The sequence below is a fragment of the Pseudopodoces humilis genome, chromosome 2, assembly GCF_049639895.1.
Source record: "Pseudopodoces humilis isolate 2021_Gansu_Grassland_sample_001 chromosome 2, ASM4963989v1, whole genome shotgun sequence".
Classification (NCBI taxonomy): Eukaryota; Metazoa; Chordata; class Aves; order Passeriformes; family Paridae; genus Pseudopodoces; species Pseudopodoces humilis.
Genome location: NC_142201.1, coordinates 86,006,359 through 86,020,960, shown reverse-complemented (window position 1 = coordinate 86,020,960; position 14,602 = coordinate 86,006,359). Strand labels below are relative to the sequence as shown.

At 41.0% G+C, this 14,602-nt stretch overlaps 1 protein-coding gene across 1 annotated transcript; it reads left to right on the top strand.

The window, feature by feature from the left end:
* The first annotated feature begins 800 nt into the window (after positions 1–800).
* On the top strand, positions 801–9,396 carry LOC102100934 (C->U-editing enzyme APOBEC-1-like). Its single transcript, XM_005531041.3, has 4 exons — positions 801–983; positions 4,583–4,983; positions 5,533–5,648; positions 7,202–9,396. Exons 1-4 carry the CDS (start codon positions 961–963, stop codon positions 7,214–7,216), a joined length of 555 nt encoding a protein of 184 aa, XP_005531098.3. The 5' UTR covers positions 801–960; the 3' UTR covers positions 7,217–9,396.
* The last annotated feature ends 5,206 nt before the right edge of the window (positions 9,397–14,602 follow it).

The window sequence follows — 14,602 nt, the reverse complement described above, 5'->3', positions numbered from 1 at the left end:
TGGTGGTCTTTGGGTGAAGGCTTACACTCATCCTTGTTGTCCTCTGGATAGCCTTACAGGTTGCATGTGTGTATTAAGCATTGTGTTATGCAAGTAAGCATTATATTCCACTAATTAGTCTTACATTTTATAATTTCAGGCCCTATGCTTGAATTCGTTCCAGCTTTGTCCATTTGATTTTCTCTTGAGACATTACTTATCTTAAAACTGCATCCTGTATCCTATTTTTAACATGTAACATCTGTAAAGGGGTCCATCTGCCTTATAACACTAATTCCCTTTCTTGCTTTATAATAATAACTTTCCAAACAGTTACAATTTAGTTAGCACGAATCATTTCCATTTATCACAACCCCCCTCAGATGCTGGGCACCCTGTGCTCAGGCAGCGTTGTTCAAGACCGGAGGGGAAACCCTGCTGGGTTTGGTAGGGAAGGTGATGAAGCTTTGCTGACACTTTGTGAGTGAAGTCTCTCACGTTGTGTTTTGTGTCTGTGAGCACTTCATCTTTGACAAAGTCGTGACAAGCGTGGAAAGACAAGGCAGAGCCACCACGCTTTGCGCGGAGCTGAGCTTCAGGTGCTTCAGGGAAGGTCTGTACACCACAGAGAACAGCTGCGACCCTGGGAAGAATCATCACGAGCATTATCATCCCTTTGAAACTTAGCAGCTTGGGAGAGCTGGTTCAATGAATAAGTTTTTTAACTGGAAACGTGTGTCAGCCCCCCGCAGCTCAGATAAGGCGAGAGGAAAGAGGAGAGAGCACAGCTGGGGGAGGCATGTTTGGACACGTCATTAAGAGGCACCGACTGTGGTCAGGCCAAGTTTTCCTGTTCCGTCTTTCATCACCGTGTGCCAGCGGAGCCTGGGGGTGTGCTGTGGTGTGGGCGAGCGTGGAGCCCCGGCTGCAGGGACAGGGAGCAGGACAGCGCCAGGAGCGTCCACCGGGAAAGGAGAAGCCATGCCCAGGAGAGGTTTTAGAGGGTAAAAGAAATTGCTGACCCAAAAAAAAAGCAACCCACCTTCAGCTCTGTGTTGTTGCTGCTGCTTTAACGCCAGGGCATCCCTCGCTTTGCAGCCCCGGGGGTGGCGGGGGGCTCTTCGTGGGTGCAGGGTCTCGGCCTTGCTCGGGGAAGGGCGATGCTGGTGGCAGCGAGCCCGAGCGGGACCTTTGTCCCCAGTGTCACTGCACTGCAGCCTGAGCCTCTTGGGGAAGTTCCCACTGGTTTAGAAGCTCTCCCGGGAGCCATAAACCATCGAAGGACATGGTAAAAGCACAGGAGAGATGCTGGGTGTTGGGAAGGGCTGAGGCGGGAACTGGCTGGCAAGAGGAGCTGAAAATGCCTCTTCCTTGCTCGGCAGTTTCGAGGTCTTGAGACAGCTGTTACCACCCAAAATAAAGTGTCTCAGACCATTGTTCCTTTCAGTGGGGTGGGGAGGGAGGAGGAAGTTTTAATGCAAAGTTCAGTAAAGAAGTGCCTTGGTTGTGTGAAGCATTAGCAAGGGACAAAAAATGCGGATTGAAGAAGTTTTGACAAGTCTACGCTCACGTATTTTTAGACATTATCATTATTACTATTATTATCTTGCAATGAGAAGAGTTTTAAATAGTTTCTAATAAAAAGTTTTAGAGGAAGGAAAATTATTAAATGCCTGTGATGATGCAGTTTATTACACAGTTTTAGTGAGAGATTTTCGTATTAGGAGGTGTTCTTGTAAAATTGGTACATTTTAAAATCATCTCATTGCATTCTGTTCAGGTTGTGGATGATGGGACCATACAGTAGGAAATACATAAATAACACATTTTAAAATGTATTTTGTAATCAGTCAATACAACTTCAAGGTTTAATGCAGGTTTACGTAGCAGCTGTGTATTAATAAAAAATAAAATAAAGCCTAGGAGACAGGCTAGGTTACGTTGGCTGTCATCCCTCTGCCTTTTCTGCCCTAATTCCTCTAAACATTTTGGGGTACAATCCACCTTTCAAATTATTTGTCACACTTTACAGAATTTCTCTGCAGCTCTCAAATTCTGAAAGGATTACAAGTTCACCACTATGAGATTGATGAACCAAATTCAGATAGAAAAATAATAATTTTTTTTCATTATATCTTTAATTATTTGCTAACTACGAATATTTGTATCAACAGCTGTTATGTGATTAATTTTTTTTTTAGTTAGGCTCTGTGTGCATACATGTGCCATGCGTAACAATGCTGAACAGGAAGGATGGTGATAACTAGAAAAATTTTTAAAAATAGTTGAATTGATTTAATGGATTTGGGTAATGCATCTGTAAACTCACGATTTACTTGAAGTATTCTCTTACCTGACTTGGGGAGAAAAATGAACGCTGCCTTTCTGTATATATTCTATAGTGTGTGAATGTTTTATCACAGTTTTAAAATTTCTCATTTGTCCATCTGGTAGTGTTTAAATTTTCATTAATCTACTATTTAAAAATAGCAAGTTACAGCTGTAGCAAATATTAATAAGAATACAGGCTTTTGGTCATATTGCATTAAGTTGATTACACTGTAAATTTCACTCGGCTAAGCACATCCCTAAGGTGCCTATATCTTGAAGATCAATGTATTTCATGATTGTTCTAAAGAAATAGATTTATGTCCCTGAAAATATGCACAGGACACCCATTGCAATGGCTTGTCCAGAGTGCAATATTTTAAGGTCAAAACACAGGCAAGAGGGTGCCTAAGACCTGTTCAAGTAAGACTTGGAAGTTTTAATTTGTGTGTTATAATCAGATGGGAATATCTACAGATACCTTTGAACCAATCAGATCTCTGTAATCTGTTGTGACATTGCTTTCCAAAACCTTAAAGGTACCTTCTGTAAAAATTAGGTGAACTGACTTGGCTTGAATATTGGGAGTTTAATGAATTTTCTTTGGTGAACTTCAACCAGTCACATATTTTATATATTTATTTTATATATATATTTATATATATAAATATGTATTTTATGAATTATATATAAATATGTAAATATGAATTTGTTGTGAACGTATTATTTTAATGCATTATTATATATATGTTCCCTAAAAATTGAGTTTTACAGAAATTTAATCTAATAGACAATTTCCAAATAGCATAGTATAAATGGAAAATGTGCACCTTTTTTAACACCTCAAATGAGAAAGCATAAAAATTGATTCTGTGCTTCAATTTTGTCTCTCTTAGTGTTTTTTTTAACAACCTACTAAAGGAATTATGTATAATAAAATAGTTATTCCTGTACCAGAATTAAACTAGAATTAAATTAGGTGACATTAACATTTGTTATTACATTTACATAAATTCAATAGAAAGTCTGATAAATCTGCATGGTTTATATAAATGGAGTTTATACGGAGAAGATAAAGAGAGACACACCCTGTGGTTTATAAACTGGTTTGTGTGCATATGTATTTTAATGTTTAGGAGGCTGGGATGAGGAAGGAGACAGGGTGAGAAGACAAAGCCTTCTGACTGACTCAGATAAATCAGATGCTTTTTTACATAAGTGATAAGTCCTGCACATAGAGAATATGTGACAGTTACTTTTTCTGCAAGATTTCATTTGCCCCTGATCCAGACTGGGAGGGTTTTGTGACTTTTTTTGTCCGCTTATTTGTGGTTTTTGTTGTGCTTTTTGTTTGTTGGTTTGGTTTGGGTTTTTGTTTGTTTGTTTGTTTTTATTACTAATGAGTACTAATCTATAAAACAATTCAGAGGCTTATTGCTTCTCTCTTCAGAATCTGATCAATTGTCTACTAGATTTACTCTGAATTATTCTAATGGGGAAAAACATATATCTGAATTGTATTCTCATATAAATCACTATATAATGCAATTGTACTAAGGCCACAAAGTGCCTCTGGAGTCTTCATTATTTATGCATTATGGATAATTACTGAGTATAAAAGATATATTCAAGACTACCAGCAGTCTTTGTGTAGATCCTTAACTGACAATATTTAGAGGTCCTTTCTGAAGTCAGAAAATATCCATCCTGGGAGTTGCATCTTTTTCTATAGAGCATGTCTTTCTCCTTCTCTCATGTAGGATGGTGCTGACTGTGCTAATCCTTACAAAAGTACAAACAGCGAGAGAATCAATAAGGAAAAACACTCAGCTTCATTGTGTATCAGTGCATTTATTTTCATTCTTTTATTTTTTTTTGTATTAGTTTTTACAAAATTTACAACAGCTCCCTACATTGAAAAGGGCTACATAGGAAAACAACATTGTAAAAATGTCTGACACATGAAAAATTATAGAGAGCTTTTAGAAATACTCCCACTGATGGGGAAGAGGTCAAGCATAGGGAGGGGGGAGGCAGTGAAAGTTCTACATGCAGCTGTAGATGAGGGGAGGATTAGCAGTTCTGGGTTTGGTTCCTTTAGTTGCTTTACCCTGCCTGGTGCCTGCCTCTCCGTTTTCCTTGTGCTGCTGTCTTGTGCTTTGCCCTTCTCAGTTCTCCTCTGATTTCCTCCACCCTCCCCCTTTTTAATGTGCTGGAGTACTAGAGAAAACACAGTTGGAACCAGTGATTCCTTGAAGTTTCTCTTCTGTTTCAGCATGTATATATCTAAGTGGGCATTAAGAGAACACTTTGATCCCCGCAAGTATCCACGGGAGACGTACCTACTGTGCGAGCTGGAGTGGGGTAGGAGCAGCAACTTTTGGCAGCATTGGGTCAGAAATGACAATGATAACAATTACCATGCGGAACGGTACTTCCTGGAGAGAATCTTCGAGCCAAGAAACAACAATTTCTGTAACATCACCTGGTACCTGTCCTGGAGCCCCTGCCCAGAGTGCTGTCAGGTAATACAGGATTTCCTGGAGATGCATCGCAATGTGAACATAGACATCCGAGTAGCACGGCTCTACTACTCAGACACTGCAAGGAACCGCCAAGGCCTGAGGGAACTTCACAGCTCGCAGGGAATAACCATTGATGTCATGGAAGAAGAAGGCAAGGTTTCCCATGCTTTGTGGGATTGGGGAGGGGTGATCTGGTGAACTTTGTGCCTGGGTGAATTGGGCATGGGCTTGCCTCTGTGGTGCCCTGTGTCCCACTCAGCTTCTTTGGGGGCACAGCCATCACCATGCAGTGAATGCGAGTCACATCCAAAAAAACGATGTTTATATAGCACAGGAGAAGAGGGGCAGGACCCTTAGCAATCAGATTTGTATGAAAATTCCCCCTTGTTGAGATATACCATCCTTATGGAACTCCTGAGGGAATGGAAGATATTGTCCTCCTCCCTTGTCCTAAGGGAATAAATGCAGTTGCTGGGATAAGGCTGGCTGAAGAGCTCCTCTGCAGTTGAGGGAGGGAAAAAAATTGCTCAGAGTGAATGGCATTGGTTCCAAATATGGAGCGGACAGCATCCATCAGCTGATCTGTCCATGGCCAAGCTATCTCTGTGATATGGACACAAGGAAGAGCTTAAAAAGTCTTGTTCCTTGAGCTTCTTTGGTATCTGAATAAACTCAGGTTAATTATCTTCTCTTTGTCCAGACTATGAATACTGCTGGGAGACCTTTATAGCAGGCGATGTCAGTTATGATTTCACACCCGTGGATTATCAACTGGAGATATGGAGGAATCGTTTAAAGCTCAGAACTATCCTTACGGTCAGTGCAGTCTGAGAGACAGAGGGAATCACATGAAAGTATTTGCAGTCTAGAGCAACTGAGCTGTAAAGAGTGGGAAAGAAGCTCTTGTTCACGTGTAGCTCTAGTTGGACTTTAAAGAGTACTGCAGCAGGCTTTTGGAAAAAATAATGTGCTAAAATCATGGGAACTATCCTGTCCCACTGGAAGAGAAGAACTGTGGGTATTTTTCTATCACATTGATGCTGTCTTGGTTTTTGCCTTTTCTTCTTCTATATGTTCTCTGTATTCTTTGCACATATATTTGGGACTCTGTAGCCTATTATTGTATTCTAGATATTTTTCTCAGTACTTTTCCATGCCATTTCCCTAGGCAGGAAGACAAAACAAATTCCAGAGCTCCAAGCCCCAGGGTTACAAGGCCCCTATCCTATCTTGGTTCTTCCTGGGAGCCACGGTTGAGAACAAGGTCTTTGAGACACATTTTCATAAAGAAATACAAATACAGCTAATACCAAGGGGGGGCTCCAGAGGAGCTTGACCTGGGGGGGGGGGGGGGGGGGGGGTGGGGGAGGTTGGGTTGCATTACCACTTGTCATCCTAATTGGTGCTTTTTATCAATTATGCTAATTTCCTAAATCACCTATATTCACCCTGTATGGGGGGGCTTTTGTGGACATTCTCCATAACTGCTCCTGGAGGCCTCCAAATAAAAATCCACTTTTATATTACCTCCTATACTAAAATAATCTCAGGTTTCATTTCTAGGTTGAAAAAGGCAACAATATTATGAAGGAAAAGCTATGAGTGCAGTTTTTCTCCTTTGGGTTCCAGGGTGGGAAATTCCTTGATTTTTACCTGGAACTCCAGTCTCATCTCAGAAACCGTCCACCAGATTCCTTTTTAACCTGGATTTGAGCTTGGGTTTCACTTTGCCAAATGATGTTACTCAGCCCCTTTCTCTCAACATCTGCAGTGGTCTTAAACCCCCCAGTCACTGGGGCCCTGCATATATTATTAAAGTCCCTTCTAGATTCCATTCAGTAACTTCTGTGACTGGTTGGAAGGGTGCAGTTTCTGTGAGATGAGAAAAGCTGTTCAAAACAGAATGTCTGTACCCTGGGAAAATTCAGCCTTTGCTTTTGTTTTTGTTTTGTGCCAGACCTCCTGAAAGGCAGGAGATAGAAGAGTGTGTTTAACAACAGTGCTGAAAGCTTTTGTCCCTAGAGCCAAGAGACTTTGCTTGGATGAATAGGTCCACATCCTTGGCTGGGAAGGACTGTATTAAAAAAAAAAAAAATCTATCAAAGCTGATATAAGTGCTTCAGCATTTGATTTCTATGTATTAGAATTTTCTGACAAATGCTATTTCTAGTAAATGAGAGTGTGAAAGAAATCTATGGCTATGTGGGTCATTGGTTATTTGGGAAATCCATTTCATATGGCATATGTGGAAAAGTAACATCTTGGGCTACTACAGCTAATAGACTGCTTCTGCTATGTCTGTTTCAAATCACAGCAGGATCAAAGTGCAATTGGAGGATCTAAATGTCATACTTCTATTTCCATTTCAGGGTCTTCATTACTAGAACCAAAGAATCACAGAATATCTCAAGTTGAAAGAGATCCAGAATGATCATCAATTCTAACTCCCTTCTACTCACTCTACCTAAAACTGAACAACATGGCTAAAAGCATCATCCGTGTTATAAACAGTTGTAGTAGTTGGCTTTTGCTATAATTTGTTTGTTTTAATTATGAAATTGTAACTGTTTGTAGATAATTAGAGTAAGTCTTATATTGCTTTTAAGTATGGTAAATTTTTAAATTACTTTTAGGCAACGTAAAAGGGGCAATAATGGCTTTCACAAGATGTAAGTTGTCTTGCAAAAGGTGTGTTTTAAGATATGTTTGCTATTACAAAATGTATATCCAAGGTAGCATAAGTGAAGAGCAGAAGACCATAAAGGAAGAAACCAAGCTTAAAATGGCATCAGAAGACCATCAGAAGACCACCCTAGACTGCTGACATCTCCAACTATTCAGTAGTGCAAACGCTGCAAAAATCTGAAGCAAGACTGTAGTCAACGAGCCCAAAATTTTTCTAATGTCCAAGCTGAGCATCCACAAATGCAGTTTCATTCCATTTACACTAGTCCCATCACTGGTCAGTGGTTCCAGGACTACATAAATTTCAGGACTGCCCAAATTTCAGGATTACCCGGTCCCAGCTGGAGAATCCAGCACTTGCTCTTGTAATATTTCATGCAGTTGGTGACTGCTCAGCTCTTCAGTATCCATATCTCTCTGCTGGGCCTCTGTACCCTCAAGGGAATCCACACATCCTCCTAGTTTAGTCTTGCTGGGGAAGATTAAACAGAGAAACCTTATGAATATGTTTGCTTAGCAAAATATTCTGAAAATATGAAACCTAGAATTGAAATAGAAATGAAAACTAGCTTTGAGCTATAGGATACTGACTGTTAGTTACTATATAACCAAAGAACAGTAGCCTAGCCAGCTGAAGGAGAATCCCTGTTGATTGAACAATACCCTAATTAGTGAATCCAAAGGTCAAAGCAGCAAGAGAAGAATTTGAAGACTAGCTTTTAAAATGTAACACTATGGTAATGTAGTAGTTCTTATAGGCTGTATGTAAATTCTATAGAACGTGTGCCATGTACTGGTTGGTTACTGTGAATTAGAATATTCACTATAGAAAAATATATAATGCATTGTAACAAGAGCTTCGCTCTCTTAAGTACTTTTACTTCTTACTCTCTTACTTTCTTCTCTTTACCTCTTTACCTCCTTAACCTCTTACTCTCTTAAGCTCCCTCTTAACCTCTCTTAACCTGTGACTTTTTTACCTCTTAGGCTCTTACCCTCTCTTACCCTCTCTTGCCCCTCTCTCTCTACCCCCTTCATTACTTTCTGCCCTCATGCTCTCAGCCTCCTCTTTCCTCTCTCTTTCTCCCTCTTTGAGCACGTTTACGCTGTGGCTGGCAGTGTAAAAGGATCTCTTCCACCCTCTACCTAAATAATAAACTGCTTATCCCAAGAGCAGCCTGGCTTAGAGAAGTCTCCCACTGCGAGCCCGTTTTACTCCTACAAGTCTCATTGGCAAGATTCCTTAATTTTGGTTCCTACATCTGATTCCTCCATACAGGTGATTTATAAGAAGGTTGAAGATCGCTGGCTGTAAAAATGAGCCCCGAGGAACCCCAGTGGTGACTGGTCACCAGCCTGATGTAAACCTATTGACTGTAACTTCTTGAGGCATCAGACTCACCCAGAGCCCTGTGGATTTCTCTAGCTGTGTGCTGGACATTTTACCCTGAAGGTGAAGTACTGAGGCCTGAACAACAGGCCCTGAGGCCATGAACCAAAGTTGACCTCTAGATGAACCTTCCAACCAAAGTTTATATTTCCATCTGCTCATAACAAAGTGCTGTTAGCAATATGATACATGTATCTTTTCCTTGGCAAGAGATGTATTTACCTTTCTGTATTTAGAAACTGGACAAGGCCAAGTCTTTTTTGCTCTACCTCCATTTTTCTATCTTTCCTTCTTCCTTTCTCCCTCTTCTTAAAAGTTTAACTTACTGCTCCAGCAGGCTGCTCAAAGATCACTGTTGCCACATGTTGTTCAGAAAGGTTTAATCTGCAAGCTGTTCAGAAATGTATAAGCTGTTGCTGCTACAGGCTGCTGAACCTATCATATGGCTTAAATTGCTGTGGTCTGTATAAATAAAACTTTCTAATTGATCGCTTGGTGTTGTTTTGCCTTAATTTAGCCCAAGGCTATCCCAGATGTTGTCTACCTCAGAGAAGGTGGTCCAGGATATCCCTCTCAGGACCTGATAATTGTCTCTGAGAATAACCTTCTCCGTACCTTTACCAGGCACTGAAGTGAGACCGGCAGGCCTTTAATTACCAGGGTTTTCCTTCTTACCATTTTTGAAACATTGGAACAACATTGTCACCTTCCACTTAACCTGGAACCTTTCAAGACTCCCAAGACCACTGAAAAATAATGCAAGGTCCTGTGATGATACTGGTCAGCTCCTTCAGTACCTTGGGATGAATTCCATCAGGCCCCATAGATTTGTGTGCATCCATCTGGAGCAGTCACTCCTGAACCAGTTTGGGGTTGTCTCTGGGTTTATCATCCCCTCAGTTTTGGTCTTCCAACACAGGCTCCTGGGGTCCCAGGGCACATCATCTGGAGAGAGATGGTCAGGATGCCAAAAGGAACATCTCTGGAGACTTGCTGTCCTCTCAGATAGCCTTGTTTTCTACCTCACGATTCAAGAGGAACAGAACCACAGAAAATGCTCCATCAGGGCAGAAAGCATAGTCCAGACACTGTATCTAGCAGGGGCAGAGGGGTTGTTTTTTACAGAGTGCAGACAATCCTGGCCACTAGTTTTGGTTTGTCATGATCCTGTCCTACTACCTCAATACCTACAATGACTTCATTTGGGAGCCCTGCATCTCACTTCTACTGTCTGTTGTCTTGGTTTGAAAAGACAGGTGTCTGCTAAGGAAGGCAGAAACCTCCCTTGAAATGGAAAAATGTAAACCACCCCCTCCCCCCGAATTATTATAATCTTGAAATCAAGGGGCTCTCAGGCAAGGATACGGGGATATACAGTTCTTTACTAGGAAAATGAAAATAAAAATGCAGTAGTACCAAAGAAACAAAAAAAACCCCCACAACCCAGTGACAGAATCAGAATATAATCTGACACCCTGTTCCTGTTGGTCAGAGTGTTTGTAGCAGTCCAATTAAATGGTGGCTGCAGTCCTGGACTGACAGATGTGGTTCTGTTGAAATAATGACACCATAGAAGGGCGTAGGTTTCCTCTGAAGGTCTGGTGGTGTAGATGGGTCTGGTCTCTCTCCTCTGGGAATTCAGTGGAGAAAGGCTGCTGTGGTATTCCAAGCTGCTAAAGATATACTGGTTTAGATGCTTGGCTCCTCCCCCTGGATGGAGCATCTCACAGTGGGATGATGTAATTTTATCAGCCATGCAGTGGCACTCAATGGCCCATTAACAGAAGATATCCTCCAGTTATGAGGGACGGGTCATGAAAGAGATAAAGAAAACTGCCCCACCTGGTTTCAACAGATAGAATATGTACTTTTGGTTTCATCTTGCATTGCAACCCAAGACATCTGTATATGGACCTAGTTTCACCTTGTCCTGCTATCTTCGTCCACAGTTTACTGGAGCAGAAAATTCCAGAAGCTTATAGTTAGTCATGTAAATAAGCACTTGTCTCTGTTTCAAACTGATCAATTAATCACAGTAAATGTCAGTTCTTGCTATAATCATGTCTCATCATTAATCACTGAAACACTAGTCTGCATTAGAAAGACTGTGCTAACCTAGAGGATTTTCCACTGTTTCCGTGGGAGCTCTAACATGTAACTGACAGCAGCACTTGATTTTAAAACGCAGCTTCAAAAATCCACACATGCTCCGTTCAACAGAAGCAAATCATCTATCAGGAGGTGTGACTGTGGAATGATAATTACAGTACCCATGGTGATTGCATTTCAGCACCTCCACTCAGATAAAAGAAATAAGTAATTATTTTCATTTGCAAGTCCATCCTGGAACTGAGCCACTCCATGCATCCACTGGAAACCCCTTGTGCTTTTAAAGAGGCAGAGAAAACTGATCACACAAGTTATTATGGGGGGGTGAGAAAGAAACAATGTGAAACTGCAGGGCAAAATTCATAAAGTGGACCAAGTGTTCCCATGTAAATAGCTGTTGGCACAGGCTGCCAAACAAAGGATATCACAGTATAACCTTCCCAGCAACTTTGGGGGTGGTTGTTGATGCTCTGTCTGTGCCAAGGCTCATTTTCCTTAGTTCTGGCTCTCCTAGCCTGTTCACATTGTAACCAGCTTTTGGCCAAAGCAAGCTTGTGACATTCCTGAGCAAGAAAGAACCCCAAACTGTTTTCACAATAAAAAATTAAGACAATTATTATGGTCCGTGCCTCTTGGGGCCCTGATGGCTTAAAAAAAAAATAAGAATTAGTTATCTTGACCACCCTTACTTGTGGCTTCCACTGACACACTGCCTGCAGATGGCCCAGGAGCTAATATGTTTAGTATGGACTGCAATGAAGAAAATGAACTCCATCCTTTAAGGTGCCCAAAGGTTCTCATGTCAGGTCCTGGTAGATGTTTTCTGCTTTTGATGGAGGGTTTGCCTCCCATGACAGCTTCCAGGTGAATTCTGAGGAGAGTTTAACCATATATTTAATCATTGAGCAATCCCTGAGTGCTTGTGGAAGAAAATCTCAGAGCTGAAAGCTCCTAGAGCTGCTCTGAACTCTCTCTTTGGTACAACCTATAGCTTCTCTCAAACGAAGTCCACCTGGTTATGTGGTCCCCTTCATATTTAAAGCTCTGCTGGTTGTGTGATGACTGACTCAGGCTCTCGAGCAGAGCATGGACACTAATCCCCACAGGGTTTGGGGTACTTACTTTTCTGCTTCGTGCTTTGACAAAATCTGTGCATTGAAACAAAGACATAGAAATTAAGTCAAATCAGAAAGATAAATACATAGAACTTCTGTGACTCAAAGTAGAGTGAGAATAATGTAGATGGACTGCTTAGAGTAGAAAAACATTCCAAAATACAGATATGTTCACTTGCAGATTTTCTTTTCACAAAGACTCCTCATGAAGTATTGTTAGTGAGCTGGGAAATTCTTTGATTTCTACAACCTCACCAGTTAATGTGAACGAATTATATTACAAGGATATCAGGATGTTTTGTTACCAAAGTAAGCACACAGGTAAGTTCTTCCCACTAGCCAATTATTTTTCACTTTGTGGATCAGAGCTCTGCCTGCACATCCTTGTGGCTGGCTGCCATTCCACTTCACTGTTCAGAGTCAGCCTCATAAAGCTCACCCAGCAGTGGCAGGGTGCCACCAGTTATCTTAGTCTCTTATGCTTCGGTTTCCACATATGGAGGCTGAATAAGAGTCTCGGTAAAGTATGGTACCGCTGTGCAGCCTGCAGAGAAAATAAAAGCAAAGGTACTGGGAGAGATAAAAGAGCCATGGGTCGGTGTGCTTATCAGAGTTGCAAAGTAATATGCTGCCAAGGAGATGTATTCGTGTATCTACAAGCTTGTTTTTGTATGTATTATTGCATTATTGTGCGTACACATATATGTATCCATAAATATCTTCATGAGTGTGAATTCATACATAGAGGTTCATACATAAGCATGTTTTAGCCTTTTTTAAATGTGGAGGTCACAGAATAAAACTCAGAAGGCTCTGTGTGGTTTTTCTTTCCATACAAATATAGATACCTACTGAGAAAACTCCATTAAATCTAAGTACACATTCAGTGGATTTTCCATTTACTGTCAAATGTGTCAGCAGCAGAACACTTGAACTAACACCGGATTTACCATTTCAAATTAAGTCCAGGAGGCAGTCTGTAAGTGGAGGTTGAGACTTAAGCATCTGTGGCATAAGCCCCAGGCTTTTGTCACATTTAAATTTAACCTTTCGCTTTGCTTCCTGACTTCCACTTGGTGATTCTTACCCCTTTCCAACAGATCATTCAGCCAGAGAATAAAAAGCTCAGTATCTGTAAAATCCTCAGAGATTTGCAAATTGTGATCTTATCTGATTCAAACCTTGTCCCTTTTGGTCTTCTTTGATGTCTGATTTAACTTTCCTTCTTTGCTACTCTTTCTTCTCTAACCTGTCCATCTTTCCTAATTTCTTCGATATATTTCAATTTCTAGGACTCTGTCTCTGTCCAGATTTGTTACTAGATGCACATCTTGTGTTTCCAGTGTCAGATAAGCTAAAAGATGCTTGAGAAAAGGGAGTGGTACCTCAGCAGACAACACTTCTGTAATAGTGATGCTGCAGACCTGTTTTGCTGCAAGCTCTTTCCTGGGAGATTCTGAAGGGACCTAGCTCCCTGATGCTCTGTCCACCTCTCTATCACTTAGTGTGCATCCTGGAGGCTCTTTGTAAAATTATCTGAAGAAACTGTGAAGCTTCTAGATTATTTTTCCTGGTGAACCTGGTCGTGTGTATACAACATGGCTCTACTACCACCAAAGGGAATATTCTCATGAAGGTCTAAGGAGTCATAAGTAAGTGTCTGTCCACCATTCTATGTACTCTTTGCTGTGTATGTTCCTCCAAAACACACGCAGGTTCATGAGGGAATGCATGTGAGGGTAGTAGTTATTTAAAAAAATCCTTTTGGTGGGGTGGTTGAGATATATTCAGATGTTACCAATAGCTCAGCATCACGAACCACCTCCACATTTATCTCTTACATTACCTTAAGCAGCTTCTGTAAGGGGACATAATTGACTGCATGAGAAGTGGAATAAAAATTTTTGCCACAGTTGTTTGAATAATACAAGACTCCACCTATATAGATAATCCTTGCTATAGACACATAGCAATTTAAAGGGATACTGGATTACTGCTGGTTGCTCATAAAAAACAAGGAACAGGTTTCCCACCTAGCTGTGTGGTCCTTCTGGAGGTCCTCATCCTCCTCCTGACTGAAGAGCGTGGTTCCCATAAACAGAATGTGCAAATTCTTCTAGAAGTATGAAAATTCACTTGTGTGACAACCTTTTCTTCCTGATTAGGGTTAAAGCAACTACCGAATTTGGAAGGGATTAGTCTTTTCACAGTAGGTTAACAGAGCAATATTTCTAATTTAAATTTTTTTTTTTCATTTTGGCTTTCCACCATCTCATGCAGGACATTTAGCTTCCTGAAGACACCTGAAAAGGTTGCATTGCTGATTCCTTGCTTGGACATTTTTCTTTCTCCGCTTTCTGTGGCACATTGCTGGTTTTCTGTCAGGAACTACTGCTGCTAATCAAGCCATTCCTTGCAGATCAGGCTAATCATCTCTAAGCCTAATTCACACCTGCTTATTTGCAAATATG